Source organism: Podarcis filfolensis (assembly GCF_964270895.1).
Source record: "Podarcis filfolensis genome assembly, chromosome: 9".
Classification (NCBI taxonomy): domain Eukaryota; kingdom Metazoa; phylum Chordata; class Lepidosauria; order Squamata; family Lacertidae; genus Podarcis; species Podarcis filfolensis.
In genome coordinates this window covers 57412294-57435977 of record NC_139610.1, presented here as the reverse complement: position 1 = coordinate 57435977, position 23684 = coordinate 57412294, and the positions used below count along the sequence as shown (strand labels likewise).

The 23684-nt window shown below is 44.1% G+C and overlaps 2 protein-coding genes across 3 annotated transcripts in view; one reads left to right on the top strand and one right to left on the bottom strand.

The window, feature by feature from the left end:
• The window catches only part of LOC310742748 (uncharacterized protein), a 51342-nt gene extending 32636 nt beyond the window's left edge, over positions 1-18706 (bottom strand). The window contains exons 1-9 of the mRNA XM_083572165.1: positions 18455-18706; positions 17003-17104; positions 13585-13726; positions 12640-12727; positions 12327-12546; positions 11916-12176; positions 11330-11465; positions 9775-9913; positions 4034-4091 (exon numbers count right to left, since the gene is read on the bottom strand). Of these exons, the coding sequence (XP_083428291.1) occupies positions 4034-4091; positions 9775-9913; positions 11330-11465; positions 11916-12176; positions 12327-12546; positions 12640-12727; positions 13585-13726; positions 17003-17104; positions 18455-18472 (1164 nt within the window). The 5' untranslated portion in view covers positions 18473-18706. The remainder of the gene's footprint in view (positions 1-4033; positions 4092-9774; positions 9914-11329; positions 11466-11915; positions 12177-12326; positions 12547-12639; positions 12728-13584; positions 13727-17002; positions 17105-18454) is intronic.
• LOC310742342 (uncharacterized protein C4orf17) overlaps positions 1-23684 on the top strand; it is a 164106-nt gene that overhangs the window by 57941 nt on the left and 82481 nt on the right. The window contains exon 3 of one of the 2 annotated variants that reach the window (XM_083571686.1): positions 3367-3642. The exons of the other annotated variant lie outside the window; for it this stretch is intronic. The gene's annotated coding sequence lies outside the window, so the exon portion shown is untranslated. The remainder of the gene's footprint in view (positions 1-3366; positions 3643-23684) is intronic. 2 annotated transcript variants of the gene reach the window in all.

Here is a 23684-nt window from a genome sequence, read left to right as displayed (position 1 = left end):
CACCAATAAGGATGCCATTTGATGCTGTAACAGTTAATGGGGTTCAGAAAACAATAGCAATAGAATAAATAATATTATGATCATTATTGGACAGGGCTTGTATTTCAGTGACAGAAGACAAGCTTTTAATACAAAAGCTTCCAGGTTCAGTTCTCTGCATCTTCAGTTAAAGGTAGAAAAGACCTCCATCAAAGACCTACGAGGGCTTCTTTCAAGCAGCTAGTGCCAATTTCCTGATGTTAGTAAATGAAATATCAACTTCGGGTCAATATAATTATTTGAAACTGACAGTCTGCATGACTATGTCAAACCAAATACACTTTTGGGAACACTGTAATTATAACATGCATTGTTATAAAAAATGGCAGGTTTATTATCAATATAAGTTTGTAAGGTTTTTAAAAATAATTTATGTAATATGTATGTAATGAATTATTTCAACAACAACAATAACTTGTGTAATGCAATCTAATAGTTGAGGTAACCTTCAAACCCAGAACCTCTTGGTTTATTATTTAATGCCTACACATTAATGCAATGTCAGTATTGTTTGGTATTATTGGTTTTAGTATTATTGGGAAAATCGAGTGTCCTGCTGTTTATCTAATTCACTTATATCAAGCAGACTCTTGTTTTGAATGTATAAGTAGGAGATAATTTTTTACATCTTGGTCTTTGCAGCTTTGCAATTTGCACAAATAAAATTCAGAGAAGGTTTCTCTCCTCTGGCAATGGGAATGTAGCAAAGCTTAGTTCTTTCCTCTTCAAAGCAATGTTGTATCTGTGCAAATGCAAACATTAGCATGTAGTATACAGATGGGGGCAGATAGGGCTCGTCAACCTGGGAAGGTAGCCCATCTAGAAGAAGGAAAACTCTGATCCTAAACATCCATTGCCTTGTGGGATACCTTCAGGAGAAGAAAAGGCTAAGGCATAAACCCTACAGAAATACGGAGTGGAGTCCCTAAGATGGTTGGATGACGTCTTGTACACCTCCTTCTGGCTACTCTTGCAGCTAAACTGGTGCCAGACATATTGCTCTGCTTTCCTTTAGACCTCATCAGTGAGGCCAAGAGGGGGCCTTGTCGTATGGACAGCCCAGGACCTCCAAACACACTGCCCAGGCTTGTGCTCTGGGGAGGTCCCTTTGGTGCTGCTAACACAGCAGATTTGACTTCACCCCCAGAGGTGCACTCCATTGTCTTTCGAGACAAACAGATGTTCAGATAGACTGAGCCATAAGAAGTTTTCCATACCTTTCCTGCAGTCGCCATGTGTCTGGATCCTGGCTTTCGGTCTTGCCACAAGCTCACTCTTTTACAAAGGTTTTCTCTTACTGCTTATCACTTCTTGCCTAAAGCAAGAACACGGAGATACACAAACAGCAATTTCCTGCAGTACACACAAAATTTATAATCAATGATAGGCCACCTGGGAAAGGGGAGTTCCCACTTCTAGCTGGGATTGAAAGTGCTTTCATTCCTGGCAAGTATTTATCAACTCCCCCCTGGAGTTGCCATCCAAAGTTAACTACCATTAAGAGTTAGGACAATATTGGATCTAAAAAGAAAAAGGTCAGTTCAGGTACAGACTTTCTGACTAAGAACTTGTACATATGAGTAAAAATCATTCTGGTCCATGTTCTCTTGCTCAAATTATTTATTTAAAATAGAGCATAATCACACAAGGTGTGTTCACTCAGATGCTAGAGACCACACGCTTTTTACCAGGGCCATAGCCAAAGGAGAGCCAGTCAGTGTGTTTGCCCCAGGTGACACTTTCTAGAGGGGGCCATCTAGGCTTACAGCTGAACCTGTCAGCATTTAAAGAGAGGGGCGGGGAAAGCAAACATTTGCTTGCACTTTGCTCCTAGTTCTCTGTTCTGACCTATGCCTCATTTCTGATGTGTATATTATGTAAGTCTGGCACTGTGTGAGGGCATGGGAAAGGCGAGACTACCAGCTTCACAGCCACCTTCACCAATGGAGGACTTGAGGAGAGGTCTACTCGAGTTCTTTTGAGTGTGGGGAAAACTTGTAATGGCCAAAATCCCCCACACTTTAATCTTACATCTGTTGTTGTTGTTGTTGTTGTTGTTGTTGTTGTTGTTGTTGCTATATATTTGCACTGAGAAGAGCCTGTGAACCTGCCATACAGGGGCTGCCTGGCCATCACTCCATCCATAGGTCCTTTTTTTGCAGACACCTCTTCCTTCTGAGTCATGAGAACCTGTGTTAAGGTTGTAAATATGTGTGTTGGCTTCTTCAGATTCAGATCTCACTCTCTCTTCTGCTTTAACCATGTAATTTACAATTCCTTATATTAATGGGGAAGGACTTGAGACTTGCAGTGTGTAATAACTTTTAAAGACTTTAAAAATACATGATACATTAATAATAATAGTAGTAGTAGTAGTAATAATAATAATAATTTTATTATTTATACCCCGCCCTTCTGGCTGGGTTTCCCCTGCCACTCCGAGTAGTTCCCAACAGAATATTAAAAACACGATAAAACATCAAACATTAAAAGCTTCCCTAAACAGGGTTGCCTTCAGATGTCTTCTTAAAGTCAGTTAGTTGTTTATTTCTTTGGCATCTGATGGGAGGGTGTTCCACAGAGTGGGTGCCATTACCAAGAAGGCCCTCTACCTGGTTCCCTGTAACTTCACTTTTCGCAGTGAGGGAACCGCCAGAAGGCCCTTGGAGCTGGACCTCATGTCAAAAAAGCATAAAAAAGACCAAAGAATTAAATTAAAATTAAAAGGAAACCAGACAGTTCTGGCTGATCTTATGGAAATGCAGCCTTCTAACCAAAGAAATCCAATTCAAAGCCTGACCTCAGATAGACAATTGCTGCACATGGAAGCTCTACTTTTGAAAAACAATTTAATTTTACTTTTTCATTTTCCCTTTGACCATACAGTCATAATGCTTCCTAGGATTCCTCAAATGATCTATTACTCTCTGAGGAGAGTTACTTAAGGTTGAATGAAGCACAGATACATACACAGAAAATTTTACTATTTGGCAAGACTATGTCTTCTCCAGCCTCTTTCAAACTACTTTTTATGCCCTTTATGAACAGATGTGTTGAGTTTGTGTGTGGGTGTACGCAAACACATGTGGCAGGATGTGTGTATGCCAGACTGGGTCTTTGCCCTGGGTGACAGAAAGCCTAGTTTCAGCCCTGCTTTTTACTAATGCATAAAGGAGGTTTTCCCAGTAGTGATGTATGGAAGTGATGTATGGTCCAGCCATAAAGAAGGCTGATTGCCGAAGAATTGGTGCTTTTGAATTATGGTGCTGGAGGAAACTCTTGAGAGTCCCATGGACTGCAAGAAGATCAAACCTATCCATTCTTAAGGAAATCATCCCTGAGTTCTCACTGGAAGGACAGATCCTGAAGCTGAGACTCTAATACTTTGGCCACCTCATGAGAAGACAAGACTCCCTGGAAAAGACCCTGATGTTAGGAAAGATTGAGGGCACAAGGAGAAGGGAACGACAGAGGACGAGATGGTTGGATAGTGTTCTCGAAGCTCCCAGCATGAGTTTGACCAGACTGGGGGAGGCAGTGGAAGACAGGAGTGCCTGGCGTGCTCTGGTCCATGGCTGGGTCAACTTATTCTGGACTGCAACTGCTTTAGTTATGTCACTGGAGTAAGATCTTTTACCTTCACTTGAAAAACCCAGAACGTCTTGCTTTACTATTTAACACCTACACAATGCAATGTCAACTTTTAGCATTTGTTGGGAAAATCCAACATCCTGTTCTTTGTCTCCTTTGCTTATATCAAGCAGGCTCGTGTTTTGAATCTACAGGAAGGACATAATTTTTTTTCAGCTTGGTCTTTGCATCTGTGAAGTGAATTTGCACAAATAAAATTCAGAGGTTTCTCTGCTCTGGCAATGGGAATGTAGCAATGCTTAGTTCTTTCCTCTTCAAAGCAGTGTAGTAGCTATGCAAATGCAAACACTAGAATGTAGCGTTCAGATAGACTAGACTGAACCATAAAAACAGTCTTCCTTACCTTTCCTGTAGTCGCCATGTGTCCAGATCTGGCTTTCAGTTTTGCCACAAGCTTGCTCCTTTACAAAGGACTTCTCTTCTTGTTTATCACTCCTTGCCTAAAGCAAGCTAGAAATGATAGGCCAGGGTCCATTTCTAGCTGGGATTGAAAGTTCTTTCGTTCCCGGCAAGTATTTAGCTGAAATTAATTCCCCCTGGAGTTGCCATCTAAAGTAAACCAACATTATGAGCTAGGACAATATTGGATCTAAAAAGAAAAAGGTTAGTTCAGGTACAGACCTTCTGACTAAAAACTTGTGCATACAAGTGAAAATCATTCTGGTCCATGTTCTCTTGCTCAAATTATTTAGAATAGAGCATAATCACACACAATGCTTTTTACTCAGATGCCAGAGGCACACACTTTTTACTAATGCATAAAGGAGGGAGTGCAGAAGCCGTTAGGGTCAAAAACTGGGAAAGAAATTCTATTACAGGTTATTGAAGAACAGGCAAATCCTCACTTTTGCGCAATTGCACATACACACAGCACCAGGAAATAATTAAACAATTTATTTCATAGCCAGAAATGGTGTGAGAGACCTAGAGAGTCCTTATGGTTTTCTGCGTGTCCTCCAGCCTCCAGAGCTCCCAATTCCTGTTGTGGGATTTACCAGAAGGAAACTAGTGTATTTTCTTTTGTGTGTTCTTCTCCTACCCAGTGGAGGTGCCTGAGGGTTATTTGAAGAGCTTAATAAACAGTAGAAGTTCACATTTCAAGTGGTTTTTACAAAGGAAGCCAAAAACTTGAAGATAAGCCTTGATCTGGTTTCTGCCCTATGGGAGAATACGGGCTTCCAGATTGCAAAGATCACTGCATTTGGCCGAACAGATGTTGGCCATATAACCACCGGAATTGCTATTATATGTTTATCACATCCACCCTCCAGGGACTCAGGCAGTAAATTGCCTCTCTCCCATGTTATCTTCACAACCTTGTCCTGGAAGGATATTAGGCTGAATGGCAGGGCAGAGTGTTGTGATTGCCTCAGGTGGCAGATGTTGAGGGATGGGGAGCTGACAGAGCAGTGAGAGTCGTGAGCCCTACCCTGTGATCTTTAAACTAGATGCTCTCAGGTGTGGTGAACTCAGTCCCATTGTCAATGTTGAAGTAAGGATCAACAAGCCTAGTTGGCTTTTGTATCAAGAACCAATCTGCTATCATTGGTCAAACTCTTCTCTTAGACCCCTCTTTAGCTCTGTGGCCTATGGAAACAACCTTAAATCCCAAGGTCAAAACAAAACATTAGTATGGTTGTCATTAGTGGCTGCAAGAATGACAGTGGCTCGGCTTTGGAAATCTTCTACTCCCCTTTTGCAAACAGTTTGGCTCTAGTACTCTCAGAGTAGCTCAGCCACCACCAAGGAGTGCTTTGGGTATGGTATCAATTCATCCACTTATATAAACAAAATTGTGGGAGTGCTCCACCCTCTTGTCACTCACATGTCAATGTGGAGATTTCATCTTGGTGTAGATTAAAAAATTAAAATGTGTTTATGATGTGCTTATATTGATCTGTTTTGTGCTGCAACTCTGTGTCAGCTCTGCAAACTGCACCAATGTTTTGGAAAGCAGTTATTTGCTTTTATCCTTTTGTATGTTTTGAGATAAATAAATTGAAAAAGAGAACTAATTTGGACTTAAGGATAGTTTCCCCTCCAGGACATTCTGGCAACAGATTTTCTGCAGAGCTTTCATTTATCGCTAGCAAAAGACAAATCAATATAACATTCAAATGAAGCGAATTATCAAGTCCGTTTTGAAAAACAATTCCAATTCAACTTTCAAACCGCCTTTGGGCTTCCAAATATGAATTAACATTTTTCATTGTTTATTCTGCACAATTTCCTCTGAAGTTTATCACTCATAGATCTTTCTTGCTCTTCCACTCAAGAATTCCAAGTGGCGCTGTGGGTTAAACCACAGAGCCTAGGGCTTGCCGATCAGAAGGTTGGTGGTTCAAATCCCCGCAAGGGGGTGAGCTCCTGTTGCTCGGTCCCTGCTCCTGCCAACCTAGCAGTTCGAAAGCACGTCAAAGTGAAAGTAGATAAATAGGTACTGCTCCGGCGGGAAGGTAAACGGTGTTTCCGTGCACTGCTCTGGTTCACCAGAAGCGGCTTAGTCATGCTGGCCACATGACCTGGAAGCTGTACGCCGGCTCTCTCGGCCAATAAAGTGAGATGAGTGCCACAACCCCAGAGTTGTCTGTGACTGGACCTAATGGTCAGGGGTCCCTTTACCTTTAGTGGCCAAAACAAGAACTATATATTCCTTGATCAGCTGTCCTCAAGCAGTGCTTGAAGTGGGAGAAACAAGGAAGTGGGTGAATTTCTTTCAGATCAGATCAAACAAAAGCCTTTGTCAGATGTTTCCACCACCTTTCCATTACCTTCTTATGAGGAAGGGCAGCAGCGGTACGCTCCCTGGTCTCACCACCTTCCATCAGTTACCACTCTTGCAGATCTCCACATGTTGAAGGCTGAACTTCTGCCATGAGAAAACCTGCTCTACCAGGTTTAGAAACAATCAGGGTTTTATACTGCAAAAGGAGTCTATGAGTGTATGTGAAGGGAATGCTTGTCTGTTGCCTGATTCTCCTTGTGCTTCTCACTGTCTTTGCTCCCCTCAAGATCCCCCAAAAATCCTTAGATCAGTTTAACATATGGAAAATAATCTAGCCCAAACCCCTGCAATGTAGGAATATGCAGTTGTCTCATACAGGGATCGAACTAATGGTACATTATCAGCACCATGTTCTAACCAACTGAGCTAAATAGTATTGAATCAGAATGAACTGTGAAAACCTCCTGCACAGGACAAAGTCTGATGCTGTTTACACTTGTACTACTTATAATTGAGATTGTTGGCTGAACTTGGCAGTATATCATGCACCGGTCCTGTGGTGGGCAAAAGAGTTGTTGATTTAGTCATAAAATATTGTGCTCTTTACACAGTAGAGACCCAGCAGGGGCTAATGTATCAATAAGATAAGGAATAGGAGCAGCAATAAAGTATATTAATATTAATTTAGATAAAACTGATGCACACACCTGTTCTTAATGACTTTGACGCATTTGCTAATGTTTACTAATTATTTACTAATTGTAAGAATTGTATAACAGACTTGGGAGATTTCTCTGTTCAGGTTTTGGGTTTTGACCTGGGGGTACTGTCCTGCTGCAGGAGAATTAAACAAATAATTTCCAGGGTACCTCCTGGAAGCCTTGCTGGTTTGCTTGTGGTCTTGCCTGTTTATTTAAGATAGCTAAAATCCTACCTAGGATGAGCTGAATTTGCGTTGTTGTTGTTTTGAAGTTGCAGGATGATGCAGGAACAGGATAGGAGAGTTGTGAACAAACCCATAAGAAACAGATCTAGACTGATCTTTCCATCCCTAGATAACAGCTTTCTGTTGGCTAATTTAAATCAGCTCCGGGTGCTCAGAAATTGTATGTTTTGTTTTCTGTGTATGGTTTAGATTTGAGAGCATGATTTGGGATCTCTAAGCATCCAGAGCGAAGTGAATCCAGCTCACTGTCATGAACCATGCTATGTTTGTTTGTACAATTTCCACTCCCATAATAAAATGTATGAAAGGCACTTCATGTCATTTGCCAGCAATTTTTATAGTGTATTTGGTTTTGTTTGCTTTTAAAAAGCAACCACATTTGGAAGAGAGAGAATTCTTTCTGAGACGTTCCAGACTGAAGACATTTGGGAAGCTTCAGCAAGCCAGCAACTCAAAACACCAAGACAATACGAATGCTGAAAGAGGAAAAAGTAGAGTTAACTTTGCAAATCCTTTTGCTGAAAAAGCAATGAAGCAGAGTTTATTTTTGGACCCCCATGTGATCATTAATTTTTTGTTCAACATACTGTTGGACAGATGTTGCTGGCAACTTGGAGCTGAGGAAAGGGAGAGAAACATGACTGCAGTCTGCTTCTAGTAGTACAGTATCCAGTATCCAACAGCATTTTGGCGAGATGGCAAATCTCATCTCATTATGTGGCCACATGCGACAGAGAACTGGCACCTTAGATAGCTGCAGTTACCCTAAGATAAGCTTACTGAGTTTTCATACACCACATAGATATATTTTTATATGTGTTTGTGGTACAGAGCAATCCAAATCCCCTTTGCACCAAGTGTGGTGGGGAGGGATAAATTGGGATACCAAGATGAAGGTCTACGAGGCTTGTGTGTCAAGCACACTGCTTTATGTAAGTGAGCCATAACTTACAACCATCAGCAGCAACCTCGCAATGCCTTACACATGCACTGTGTCAGGAGGATTTGGGGTAAAAAGGTAAAGGTAAAAGACCCCTGGATGGTTAAGTCCAGTCAAAGGCAACTATGGGGTTGTGGCGCTCATCTCACTTTCAGGCCGAGGGAGCCGGCGTTTGTCCAGAGACAGCTTTCTGGGTCATGTGGCATGACTAAACTGCTTCTGGCGCAACGGAATACCGTGACGGAAACCAGAGCGCATGGAAACGCCGTTTACCTTCCCTCTGCAGCGGTACCCATTTATCTACTTGCACTGGCATGCTTTCAAACTGCTAGGTTGGCAGGAGTTGCGACAGAGCAACGGGAGCTCACCCCGTAGCGCAGATTTGAACCGCTGACCTTCAGATTGGCAAGACCAAGAGGCTCAGTGGTTTAGACCACAGCGCCACCAGCATTCCCAGATTTTGGGTACCACATGGCAGGACAGAGTTTCAAACAAAGGTGTGCTCTCCCAAGCCCACATTCCCAGCATGTTTGCACTCCTGTCTCAGCGACGTCTACGCTGGCTTGACCATGTCCACAGAATGGAAGGTGGCTGGATCCCCAAGGAGCTATGGGCTTCAGGCACTAGGCCCATTGGCAGACCAACTCTGCATTACATAGATGTCTGTAGACATGACATGAAGGCTGGTAACATCTACCCTACCATGTGGGAATCCCTTGCGGATGACTGCAGTGCCTGTAGACAAGGCAGTCAGGTTGTGTATCCACAGCAGTTTCCAGAGGAGGAATGAGCTCTGGGAGGAGCAGAGAGAGAAGAAACACCACAGTGCATCTGCAACAGCACAACTGGATGTCTTCATCTACCCCTGCTGCAACTAAACATGTCTCTACAGCCACAGCAGGTGCTGTAACCTTCCAACAATTTGACTTCACCCCCCAAAGGTGACAGATACCATTCCTCTGCCCACTGCCAAGGCCATTGACGGTGGGGTAATGCCAGCATTACTTTGCTGCTGCAGATCTGTGGTCAGAGGGGGTGAGGCATATTTGACAAGAAAAAACTGAGACTTTAGAGTGCTCACAGAGTTGTTGCAATCGCTAGAGCAGGACAAACCTTGTATACCTCCCTTGGGGGAAGAGATTTATAAAAATGCACCTAACTCAATAGAGCATCTCCCAGACCCCTTCCAGCTCTATAGCTCTACTGATATAAGCCAAAGGGTTTCTGGTCTACCTGGGAGGGTTGAGATCAGGGTTTTATTGAAGTGGGTCTTCCAATGCCCAGGTGTGACTTAGCCACATTGTCCTATAAATATCAAAATACTCTTAATTCCCAAGTAGTGATTGGTGCCAATCCCTTCTTCTCAGACAAATCTCCAGAAGGCCAGTTCCTCAGAATGTCAGTGGCTTTAAAGAAAATTCTGCAACAGAAAGAAAAGAAGTTCTGCAAGTACCAATAAGTCACAAATCTCACCTCTTCCCTGCATGAAGCAAATTGAATCCTTCGCTGATCTTGCTGAATGGCAAGGTGTGGGTTATTAAAATATCTGACTTAAATTTCTCCTCCATGTAACTGGATACCAGCTGAGGGATAGAATCTTTCATCTTCCATCCTGGAGAAGCAACAAAACAGCAGTTGGAAGCAGCAATACTTCTGAATACCAGTCGCTGGAAACCACAGGAAGGAAGAGTACTCTTGCATTCAAATGGTTTCCGACAGGCATCCAGCTGGCCACTGTGAGAACAGAATGTTGGACGAGACGGCCATTGGGCTCATCTTATGTTATCATGCCAAGCACCACGACCCACACAGTGTTTATCACCCAGAATTTTTTTCACGCCATAAAAATGACTCAGCAATACAAGGCTTGTGATATTCTCAAGGTCTTATAAAGCCTAAGATAGGGCAAGAGGACAGTCAGAAAACACGTGGGTTGCTACTGCTTATTCTTTCAAGAAAATAAAGGGCAGCAACAACCAGTCTTTAAAACAAAATTTGGTTCTGGCAGCAACCCATACTGCAGCTCCCACTTCTAGTCCAGGAATTCTTACAGATACACAGCTGTAGCTGGTATAGCGAGACTGAGCTACCCTCAAAACACCAAAATTGCTGCAGCTTATCTGGACAGGGCTAGGATGGGACAGGCTGGGAATGGCAAGGGGTGTGTAGGCCGAGTGGAATGATGGCTGAGAAGGAAAGGGTTAAACAGCCTCCCTTCCCTGCTTGAGAAGGTAGTAGGTGGAGAGATTCACATATGCACATGCATTCTTTATTACACCAATTCAACATTTCAGCCCCTTTCCAGGGCCAATTCTAAGTACAGAGTTTAATTTTTAACACCCTACATGGCTTGTGACTGCAGTATCTAAAGGAATGCCTGTATATGGATTTTTTTTTAATGTTTAATGTTTTATTCTCTTTTTATACAGTACATGTTGGAAGTTGCCCAGAGTGGCTGGGACAACCCTGTCAGATGGGCAGGGTACAAATAAAATACTAATACTAATATGTACGAATCCATGCCCTGAGATCACCATCAGGTGTGGTTCTCTGTGTCTCTCTGCAAAGAAGTGGGGCAGCAGTATTTACCTGAACTCCATCTGGTTGTGTCACTGCTTACCGGGAGGTGGAGTGAGAAGACAAGGCCAATATGGTGCAAATACACCAGTGGGAATGCTGGATTGGCTCCGTTGGTGTATATGAATCATGCTGGCCTGATTCCTCCTACTGAACCTCCCAGTAAGCATCATTGATGTGACCAGCTGGAGGTCAGGTGAGCTCCGCCACCCTACAATGTCCCCTTCTTTCACGCTTTAAAGATCTTCTATGGAGGCCCTTCTTGCCAATCTGGGTGGAAGCACATTGATCAGTCACCTGGGAAATGACTTTCTTAGTAGTGGCACATAGACATTTCTTCACAGTTATTAAACAACTTCATGACCTATTCAGGGTTTCACAGTACTAAACACAGGAACTGGGAAATGTCCATACATCAACATGCTTGCTCATTCATGGTGCATCACCATACCTCCAATGAAGCTCCCTTTCAAGGTGCGTCCTGTAAAAAGCAGCATAGGATCGAAGGAGAGCCTAGAGCCTAAAGGAGGCACACCAACCATCACGCAGACTCCGCAGCCCATGTGACAGGACGCCAGAGCAGCTGTCTAATCGACGTAGGGGGGGAAATTAAACAGGTTGCTGTCATGCAAAGGAACAGTGACATTTCATGATGCACTGCAAAATAGTTAATGGAGAATAATGAAGTAAGGGTTGTTGTTGCTTCGTCATGGGTGTTTATGAGCCATCTCTTTCATCTTACAAATCATCAATACAAATTAATCAACTTTCTAGGAATGCCAGGGATCCTGGGGACAATATGGACTGCTTCAGATGAAACATAAAACTATGGTTTAGCGCTACATGCACAAGTCTTTATGAACTCTTGGGCTTGTGAATTGATTTGCCACCTCCCTCTTCCCTTTGTGTGTTACAATTCCCTTTTTCCTGGTTTGTTGGGCACTAATCACACATAGAAATTTCCTCCAAACTGGCGAACTATGGTTATCAAATTACAAATTGGAGCCAGAAATCTTTTGACTAAAAACAATACGTACCAATGTATCCAAACACCCAACAACCTCAAATGAATAGTCAACACCATGACCTGTCATTTCAACCAGCACTTCCTGAATTGGCTTCTTGTAATCCAGAGGGTTAAGGCATTCTGTGGCTCCCAGTTCTTTCGCTGTTACAAATTTGTCTTTGTTAATGTCAATCCCAATGATCTGCGAAGCTCCAGCTGCTTTGCATCCCATGACCACAGAAAGACCAACTCCTCCCAAACCGAAGACAGCACAGGAGGAACCTGGCGTGACCTATAGAGCCATGGAGAAAAGAGGACCAGGATAAATTCCAGTTGTGGAATAGGGTAATGTAGGCCATATTTCCAACAGAAGAAGCTCATGTCTATTACACAGACCAAAAGAGTCTACCAAGGAACACAAATGGAGAACAGGATTCCTCACCTGGGCTGTATTGAGGGCAGCCCCATAGCCAGTAGAAAATCCACAGCCGAAAAGACAGACTTTATCCAGAGGGGCACCATCATCAATTTTAACAACGGTTGAGTCAGGCATGACTGTATATTCTGAGAAAGTGCTGATCCACAGGAAGTGGTGAACTAACTTCCCCTGGCAGGTGAATCGGCTGGTTTTGTCTGGCATTAGATTCTGTGGCTCCAGAAGGCTGTTTCAAAGAGATCGGGATTTGTAAATAACAAAAAGCTGTGCTGTATATTGCCGATATAGAAATACAGGAGAAATTTCCAGAACAACTCACTGGGTTTTTAGGCAACAGTTGGTGTTAGGTTTCAGGCATGAGGCGCATTCTCCGCACTGAGGCAGACAAAGAGGGATAACTTTGTCTCCTAGAAATAAAAGAGGCATAAAAATATAGTAGATAGAAACAACCCAACAAAGGGAGTCTGCATCCATAACAAGTGCTCAGTGAAGGGAGTGAGCTATGTATCAAAATACTGTGACCACAGCATCACAAGGCTCTTCTTGCTACAACAAACACTCATCAACAAATGCTCCAGCCTGCTGTCCACTTCAGCAAAGTAAATAAGGAGCCTATTATTCACTCCTTGGAATAAAGTGGGAAAACTTCTTCTGGCACATATGACTTCAGGCTGCAGCAGGAAGTTCTATATCGCGAGTGGGGAACCTATGGCCCTCCAGACATTCTTGGACTCCAAATCCCATCAGCCCCAACCAGCACAGCCAGTGGCCAGGAATCATGGGAGCTGCTGGAGCAAGGCACACTCGCACCCTCCCATTAGCCACTAGGCAGTAGGTGCATGCCTTGCTCAAGAGAGGAAAGTGGTTTCCATTGGAAGTGGTTTCCATTCCATGCTGGCTTGGGCCAATGGCAGTTGTAGTCCAAAACACTGGGAGAAGGGCATTAGGTTGGTGGAGGCTGCAATAGGGACTAGGGCGTTAAGTCAGTCCTTTTAAATTGGCACTGCCTGCATATTGACACACATCCTTTACTCAGTGTTATTGTTCAGAAAAAGTTAATTTAAAAAAGAGCCTGCAGTCCAGAGAGGAAGGAGCACTTACGTAGTGGAAACATTCAAAGATTAGTGCTGGTTCACCAGGGATAATCTCAATACAGTAAGAGTTACTTGGGCAAGCATAGATTTTACTACAACTGTGCATTGTCAAATTATGCTGTGGTGCTTTAGAAAGATATTGATAATACATCTAAAATCCTTTTATGTACCTGGCTTCACGCAAGTCACTCCTTCACCTATGCTCTCTACAATTCCAGCTCCTTCGTGCCCAGGAATGACAGGATAATTGACTTTAGGGAAAGAGCCTGTCAGAACATGGTCATCAGTTCCACATATCCCTGTGGCTATTACCTGTAAGAGAAAAAAGTGCATTTCTTTGACTTTCCCTGTGCTCTATTCTATATTCTGTTTACTCCAACCCAGCTTTTGACACCCTTCAACGTGTGGTATCTGGGGTCAACAGGAGTTGTAAACCAAAACACCTGGTGAGCTTCAGGATGGTGAAGGATGCTCTACTCCAAAGACTTCTTGGGTTTCCATTTGCAGTGATTTACAGCATAATATTAAGGTTGGAGTTTGGGATAGTGTAATGGAAGTGAAAGGCACCAACTTAATACAGATCAAATTCCTACTGAACATCAGGAAGGACTTTCTAACAGCAGTGGGATGGACTCCCTCAGGAGGTTGTGGGCTCTCCTTCCTTGGAGGTTTTTAAGCAGAGCTTGGATGGCCAACTGTCATAGATGGCCAACTGTTATGAGATTCTTGCATTGCAGGGTGTTGGAATGGGTGACCCTAGGAGTATCTTCCAACCACAAAATTCAATGATTCTATGAAATTTAGCGTCACCTTGCAATCATTTCAAAGTTATCATGTAAGATACAAAGTGCTATGGTCATGGACTTCCGGGTTAGCGCCTCCAGCACTGGCGGAATTCCTCTGATCGGGAGGAACCCGCTCCGTGGAAATCAGGGTCTGGCCGCCACGGCGAAGGCGGAGACCCACTAAAAACCACAGGCGGGAGAAGCCTGTGGACGTGGGATTCGGCTGGCACCTTTTGCGCCTCCCCTACTCGCAGGGAAACCCGGTTTTGGGGATCCGGAGCGACGTGGGGTGAGCGGCGCGGTGCTTCGAATTGACTGCTTCTTTCACGGAGTGAAGCCGCATTGCTGTTGCCGAAGAGCGCTGACTTTTTCCTGTGGACAATTGGACTTTAAACAACTACCCGTGAGTAGAACGCAAAATTGGATCTTTAAACATCTTAATTTGGCACCGAAACGGGAAGGTTTCAAACAGGAAGTCCACCTTCCTCTTTTGTAAATAGATTGAAGTAAAGACGCTGCAAGCTAAAGTCTTGGAAAGCCTTTCGTAAAGGATTAAATTTCCATCGGTTAAAATCATTAAACCCCCCTTGGAAGCAGGAGAAGAGGGGGAAAATTTTGGACCTAGTAAGCCTGCAGGAGAGAGTGATGAAAATTAAATTACCACCGCTCTGAACCTGAACCTGGAAACGGGCTGCCAGTAAGATTGACGTCTTGGGAGAGTTCATTGACTGTGAACAGAACGTATGTTGATAGCTAGCTATAAGAGAAATATATTGTTTCCATTGTCCTCTTCTGCGTTTAAAAAGGAGGAAAAGTAACTGAAAATTGAAACTAACTTTACTGCTTGAACTGTGCTTGAAAGGATTGATACAAGTGGAGACTGTTTCCCTCTAGAGGGAGCTTTTGAAACTGTTACAAGAGTGGAGCTGGGGATTCTCCAGCTGCAAGATAAGAAACTGTGAGAATCAGGGATTGACCTTGGACCATTTAAGAATGTCGACAGAAGAAGCCTTCTTAGTGACTGCATTATGTAAGATAAGCTATTCGCTGGAACAGCTCCACAAGAAGACGGATGTTATGACTACTAAAATTGATAACTTGGGACAAAAAGTGATTAATTTGGGACAAAAAGTGAACATCAATACAGAAATTATTCAGGATCTGACACAGGAATCTACTTCGACAGGACAAATTGGGGAGAAGACGAAAGAGAAAGTTGTTGTTGTTGAACCTAAAGTAACACAAGTGGGAGCCCCAGCCTTACAGAGGCAAATTGAGGACTATAAGTTGACCCCTTTTATGATTGAATATAGAAAAAGTCAGATTTTGAGGATCGGAGCCCTGCTCAGACTGGAGAAGGAAAGTTGGATAGATCCCTTCATGCAGGGACTTACTGACCTTTGGGACCTGGATTTGGGTCAGGAGGTGATTGGAGTTGTGGGGGCCTTTGGATTTGGAGGAATTTTGAAACATGTCCTGAAATATTATATGGACCTTAGTTTTAACTATGGAGAGTTGGCTGACCCGTCGAGAAGGAATAAAAGCATTGTTAGGTTGGAGTCTCCCCAAGATCTGCTCTTCAGCATCAAAGAATATGAAGAAGACCTGCAGAAGGGACTTGGAAAAGAGTTAAGAGCCTCGGACAGAAGATCTCCAGGTTGATGAACTATATGGAATTGACGGAAATGACTGGCAGAATCCGAGACCAGGGAGAGGAGATGGTGGAAGAAGATTAGAAAAGTTTAAAGTTTATGTACAGAAATACTGTAAAATTAATGAGTGTTAGAAAAATGTTGGAATGAAATTTTATGGCTTTAGTAGAAATGTTATAAGGAGTTAAGCATAAATAAGTACTTTAGCATTAATGGAAAATAAGGTTAAAAATATGTTAAGATATTTATATGACAAAAAATAGAGAAAGATGGAAAGGAATTGCTGAAACAATTAACAGAAGTGGAATACAAAAAGGGAGGTGAGAGGAGGTCGATGAAACAAGGGAATGAAAGACAGAGTATTGAAATGGTATGATCTATGTTTTTAAACTGTTGTTGTTTTGTTTTGTTTAGTTTAATGTGTTACGGTTGCATTTTGTATTGTTTATATACTGTATTGTATTTTTTTTTCTTTCTCTCTTTTGTTTTTTCTTCTCGTCTTTTTTCTTCTCTTTTTTTCTTGTAAGCTTTAAAAGTAATAAATATTATTTTTTTTTAAAAAAACAAAGTGCTATGGTCACTGTGCTCTGTAGGAGAGGACCTGTGATAACATCGCATCAGGAGGTCAGTTCCATACAATGCAGGAATCGGGCCTTTAGGGTGGTGGCACCTTTCTTTTGGAACTCCTTCCCCCTATAAATCAGAAAAACACCAACTCTATTGCATTTTCAGTGACTATTGTAGACCTTCCTTTTCCAACAAGAATTTTAAGTGACGTTCTTCTATATTTATTCTTATACCTACTTATATACTGCTTGAAACCGATGCAATCTAAGCAGTGATATACGACTTTATTGTTAAATCACTTGGTGATGTCTTATTGGAAGTGTTTTGCAAATCAAACAAATAAACACATTTATGATCAGCAGCAGCATCAAATTAAACTGGAATGAAAACTCCATACCAGTCTTAAACTTCTCTTAGCTTACCCATCACTACCACTGCTGACTCACAAGCGTAATAAAATCTGTACGGCCATTTCAGAAACAGCTGGAGAAAGAGAGCAACAACAGACACAAGTTGTACATTGATAGGAAAAATTGTCCTCATAGCGGAGGAGCATGGAAAGGGACTACAAACAATTCATCTACCTTAACACGGACTTCGTGAGCTTTTGGAGGGGCAACTTCCACCTCTTCAATAGAAAGCGGCTTCCCTACTGCCCAGGCGACAGCAGCCTTGCATTTTATAGTCTGTAAAAACAAGGGAACAATGAGATGCTCAATCCAATCCCAGGGCAGGACAAAAAGGAGATAGGATTGGATGAAAGTGTATAGTTGCAGGTTGTAGCCTAAATGGAATCTTGTGCAGCAGATGGGACTTTGTGAAAGGAAAATCAGACAGAAGCTGCTGTGGTGGGTTTGTCTTCAACTCCAGTGGGGAATGTAAAAGTATAGTGTCCATCTCCAGGGTGTAACCAGGTATCTCAATATAGGCCTAGAACAGAAGCTGGGAGTTGTAGTTTAGCAACATCTGGTAGTCGCAATACTCTTTCTTGCATTTTCTCATTGAGAGAAAATTTTTTGGGGGGGAGATGTATTTCTTCGCCACAAGAAATACAACCACGAGTACTGTACTGAGACAGACTCTTGCTCCATCTTGCATACTATCATCTGCTACACCAGGGGACGATGCTCTCCATTTTTTGCCGTACTCCAATTCTCACCAGTCCCAGCCAACAGGGGCAATGGTTAAGGATGACAGGAGATGTAGTCCAACAATATCTGGAGGGCACCATGTTGGCTGCCCTGTACTGCACTGACTGGCAGTTCAGCCTTTGCCATACCGGGATAGTGCAGTTGGTAGAGCATGAGACTCTTAATCTCAGGGTTGTGGGTTTGAGCCCCATGTTGGGCAAAATACTGAAGGGGGTTGGATTTGATGACCCTCGTGGTCCCTTACAATTCTGTGATTCTATCCCAGTGTTCTGTAGATCATTTGGACTACAATACAGAGAGCTGTAGTTCAAAACATCTCAAAACCCACTTTCGTTTTTTGTTTAAATTAACTGTTATTCCCCATTTTTAGGCTAAAATAAAACAGCAATATCTGGAGGGCACCATTTTTAGGCTGGGGAAGTTTCTTATACCTGTCTGCTAAGAAGTCCGGGAATGAAGCCTAAATCCTTGCACATGCAACTTCGTAAGACACATAAAGGTTGCGGTTTAAATGCAGTTATTTTTTGATCACGCAATTGGTGATCATACAATTCTGCACGCGGCTACTTTCCCCTTTTCATCCGCTTCCACAGCCAGAACCTGGGAGCAATCAAAGCTTCAAACCCGATCGTGACCGGAACCATGAACTGCAAGTGGACGCATGCTTAGTCGGAAGTAAGACCTACTGAGTTTAATGACACTCCTGAGGAGGTGTGCGAGGGCGGGATTGCAACTTTATGAAAGGGTAATCCTTCAGCGCACAATCCGAACCGTGTCTACTCAGAAGTAAGACCTATTGAATTCAGAGGAGCTTACTCCCAGCTAAATAGGGCTTGGATGGGCTTGCAGCCTTTCGATATGAAAGAGAAACTGCTGTCTTCTTACTTTCCCAGGAGAGTCCATGCTCGCGCGTTCCTTTGCGCACAGAAATCCGCTCGCCTCTTTTGCAGAGCGTCTCCGATTCCGAGTTTGGAAAGCGGAAACAACGACTAACCCCGGTCTCTACTTGGGTGCATGTTTCTCGTGGGAACCTTGAGATTCCTTTAGAACAAAAGCGTAGCGGAATGGGGCCACGTCCCTTAAACTGGCCTCTTTGTCTGCCGTAGACCTACCGCCAGGGACTCTGGGGGATGTAGTCTATTGCTTAGCCCGTAGACGCAGACCCAGCACGTTTCCTAAAATGCCTCAAATTTCCCCCAATAGGGAAGCCTATATGAGAAGATGCGCGCCAATGGTGAGAGGTAACAGGCAGAAGGCGGGGACGAATATTTGCGCAGGTTTGCACTCCTGGCCTTTGTTTTGCCAGACACGTGTTATTTTAATCCCTGCACGGTTTTATTATTTTATTGGGAAAGATCCCTCTGTGTTTGCATGCTTCATATATTATCTGTTTCAGCCTGTGTTCCAAGGATAGGTGCTAAAGGAGTTACAAAACTAAAGGATTTTTAAAGATTGTATCTGCAATATGACGCTGTTTTGTGGTGAATAAAATTTGGTGATGGTTTTGTTCACACGCTACACTGAAAACAAGTACAAGCTGTCTCTACATATCCACAAGCCTTTGTGTGAAAAAGTGTCCTCTTGTTTGACGTTGCATGGGATGGGAACAAGAACAAATGCAGACTGGGATCTCTTTTCTAGATCCACACTGAAAACTTGGGCATCAGGGTGGAAATTAGCCCCAAAGCCTCAGCCCCATGACCATTGCAGCAGTGGGGTGCAAATTAGCTTCCTGGCTTGTGTGAATGCATAAACTCTGCTAGCATAAGAAGAGCAGATCACACCAAATACATGCCTAGCCTGACATCCTCTGACCCAAAGCATCCCAGATGCTTATGGGAATCCCAGCAGCAACACATTAGGGCAATAGGCCTCTGCCTTGGTTGTTCCCCAGTGATGGGAGTTCAGAAGCCTGCTTCCTCTGATCCTGAATTTAGCATGTAGCCATTCTGACAAGTAGCCACTGAGTCTAAATCTTCCATAAATTTGTCTAATCCCTTTTCAAAGCAGTCTATAACCATCCATATAGAAATGAATGCAAAGGAGGCAAACATTTTTTGACAAGGTGTAGTAAGAGGTGGCAGCCTCACTTAGGTAGGTTCTCATTCTATTTATTATTTTTCCCTGGCAATGAGAGAGGTTTGGTGAGCAAGGCATAGTCTTACTTGGCTCGGTGATTCTTGTTTGCGGGGGGATTATTGGGTCAGTGCATTTCCCCATCACTTTCCTAATCGCAAAAAAAGGCCATTTAAAAATACAGTGGTACCTAGGGTTAAGTACTTAATTCGTTCTGGAGGTCTGTTCTTAACCTGAAATTGTTCTTAACTTGAAGCACCACTTTAGCTAATGGGGGCCTCCTGCTGCCGCCGCGCCACCAGAGCACAATTTCTGTTCTCATCCTGAAGCAAAGTTCTTAACCTGAGGTACTATTTCTGGGTTAGCGGAGTCTGTAACCTGAAGCGTATGTAACCTTGAAGCGTATGTAACCTTAGGTACCACTGTAAAAGAAAGTTGATTTGTTGTACTAGGGTGTGGCGATCACACAGGGCCCCCAGACGTTTGACGGTCTATTGACCCTGTGCCACCACTGTGATTGCTTTCTTCGCCGCCACCACCCCGCTTCTCACGGGGACACATGGCGTCCAGACAGTTGTTAACATTAACAAATAATCAAGTTTATTTTTAAATGCAGGAACAAGCGTATAGTTTCAGTTAATATTTCTCTTGTCAGTTTCTTAATCTTAGTTCCTAACAATTTCAAACTGATTATTCCCAACTATCTATCTGACTCCACCTAACAATTCCTCTCAGTCTCTCACAATACAACTCTACCAACCCACTGCCTATTCCTCCCTCTTCCTTCTCCAACTCCCAAACCTCAACTTTTATTCCCCCCTTGCATTCTCACTGGCCAATCACATCACACCCATTTTAACCCTTTCCTTATGACCCATCCTAGAAGGCAAACGCCACATTGGGTGACAGAGGGATTTCATTCATGGGACAAACAAATTGATGCTGATAATCAGCCCTAGAAAATGAGTGGCAATGCCAAGTATATTTGGTGACTCCATCTTGCTCCATCTATAGGAAAACTCGCAGCTGCAAGGCACCAGGGAGTGGGATTGTATTTCTATGCAAATTGTGGGAGCATGGATATGAATTGGGGCCATAGTAGAGAGCAAATGGTTAATGCCCCCTTGGCCACATATTAGGGTTCCAAACCAGATGGGTATCCCTAGAAGAGCAACTTGAATGGAAAAAAATATCCAGTTCTTTATTGAGTATGAATTATTGCCAAGTTTGGCCCTCAGAGTATTACACAATTTTTGCAAATTCTCAGAATGCTTAAAATACAACACACACAGAGAGAAACATATGTTTCTGATCAACCCCTGAGTTCTCTTGCTCCTTTTTTGGGTGGAGGGTGCTGTGAGGAGAAAGATGGTTCTCCAGAAGAAACATACTTTTCCTCAGAAACAGAAAGAAAAACACACCATTTTGGTCACAAATGATTATGGGGTTGAGTATCTTGATTACTTTCACCTTGAGGGAAGGAGCTGCATATATTCTTATGGATTGGGTGCCAATAAGAAATACTATACATTGTGAACTGACAAGCTGGAATGATAACATCAACATTGCAAAGCGGTATTGTATTTTTCTTGTTAGTTAGGAAGTTGAACCGCCTCAAAAGAGCAAATATTAATGCAAACAAAGCAAGGCCATTTGTATGGATCCTGGCAAGAACAAATATGACTAGAGGGTGAGGTTTATTCCAAACTGAGCAAGAGGTGTAATAACTGTAGGAAGGCTAAGGCAAACTTCATGTGAACTGTTCCTTAAGCCAGAGATGGGGAACAAATGACCCCTCAGATGTTGTGGGAACACAACTCCTATCATTCTTCACAAGGGCTGGGGGAGAAATTTTAAGTTCATATTTAAAGCGAAGTGTATCAATTTGATATATTTTGAAATTCACATTTACCCAAATTTTGTGATAAGCTCTACAACCTACCAATGCCGGCAAGAATGCATATTGCAAGTCTGGGGTAATAGAGTTTAGGGGGTGTGAAATATACTCAGAGTCGCAAAGTGATTTCATGCTCTTTATTCAGCTCATAGTGGTGAGGAGGAATGAATCTGCTCAAAGTATCTGCTTTATATACATTATTTACACAATGGGCTGCACATGATTGGCTAATTCCGGAATTCTACTGTAAGCCAATCAGGTTGTGGATTCACTTCTATCTGGAGCATGATTGGGTGGTTCCTGCCAACCAATCATACTGCTGCATTGTTCTAGGACCAATCAGACTGCTGCATTCTGAATCCTATTGTTCTAGGACCAATCAGACTGCTGCCTTTTGGATCCTATTGTTCTAGGACCAATCAGACTGCTGCAGTTTGGATCCTATTCAACTCAGTACATAACACCCCTCCCCTCTAAGTTCCAGTCCTGCCTGGGAGGTCGCATTCATAGTCCTCAAGGTACGCCGGCGGCCTACGTGTGCGTTGCGGCCTGGGGTGTTCCCTGGTCCGGGGTTCAGGTTCTGGCTCGTGTTCCAAGGATGCTGGCTGTGATGGGGCTGTTTGGTCTGGCGCAACCGGCTCGCTTAGTCGTGGTTCTGGTTCCGGTGTCCTTTCGGCCTCACGGGTCCTCTCTGTATTTACTGATTCTGCCTCTCCTGCTTGTCCCTGCTGCTCTATGGGCCTCACTGCCCCACTGTTCCCTTGGGACTCCTCTGACCTGTCCTCCTCCTCCTGGTTTTCTCCCGGGAATCGTCGCCGTATCTGGTCGCAGTGGTGGCGCCAGCATTGTCCCCCATCTGTTAGCACCTCGTACGACACGGGGCCAGTGACCCTGGTGACTCTGGCGGGTACCCATGCAGGGCCTGCCCCAAAATTCTTTGCGTACACTGGGTCCTGGGCCTCGAAGGTCCGGGGGTTCCTGCCTTCCCCCACCACTACCTCATCCTGAACTCTATCGGGGTGAAGGCGGTCCAATCTGATTGCAAGGCGCCGACCCATTAGTAGTTCAGCGGGGCTCCGGCCAGTCGTTGACCTGGGGGTGTTGTGCTGTGCTAGAAGAAATGTGGCAAGGCGGTACTCCCAATCCACTTGCGTCATGTGGCGAAGGGTGTCCTTGGTGGTCTGCACCATGCGTTCTGCTTGGCCATTGGTGGCAGGGTGGAATGGCGCCGAACAGATGTGGCGGATGGCGTTCTGCGCTGTGAAGGTTTGGAATTCTCCTGACGTAAATGCAGTCCCGTTGTCTGAGACGAGAGTGTCAGGGAGCCCGTGGGTTGCAAACAGCCTGCGTAGTACCCGGATGGCTGCGGACGTAGAAGTGGACGGTACCAGTGCGACTTCCAGCCATTTGGTGTAGGAGTCCACCACTATGAAGAATGTTTTCCCCTGAAAGGGGCCAGCGAAGTCCACATGCAGGCGTGACCATGGTGCTCGGGCGGACTCCCAGGACTGGACTGGGGCCCTTGGGGGATCTGGGCGGGATTCTTGGCAGGCCTGGCAGTGTTTGACCCAGGCCTCTATCTCTCCGTCGATCCCCGGCCACCACACATAACTCCTGGCAAGGGCCTTCATTCTTACTGCCCCTGGGTGTGTCTCGTGTAGGGCTGTGAGGACCCTTTTGCGGAGGGGCTGGGGAACAACGACCCTGCTTCCCCATAACAGGCACCCCTTGTGGGCCGACAGTTCATGTTTGCGGGTTGTGTAGCCGGCGAATTCTGGCCCGGGGCTGCTGCTGGGCCATCCCCGGGAGTTGACCCTATCTTTCTTGGAATGGTGTGCAACTTCTTGTGCCTGAATGGGGCGGTCGGGAAGCAGCTCCAGGCTCAAAACCTCTTGTGCAGGTGCTGGGTCAGGGCCTGTTTCCGGTAGTAAATCATAAATCCCAGAAAGTCCACCTGAGGCACTCCTAGTAGACATTTTTTCCCGCTTCACCTTGAGACCCGCCGTCTGGAAACGGTGCAGAACGGTGCGGAGGCGGTCCTCAAACTCCTCTGGTGTGGGCCCGGCAATCAACACATCATCGAAGAAGGGGGTGACACCAGGAATCCCTTTAAGGAGAGAGTCCATTAGATTCTGGAATATG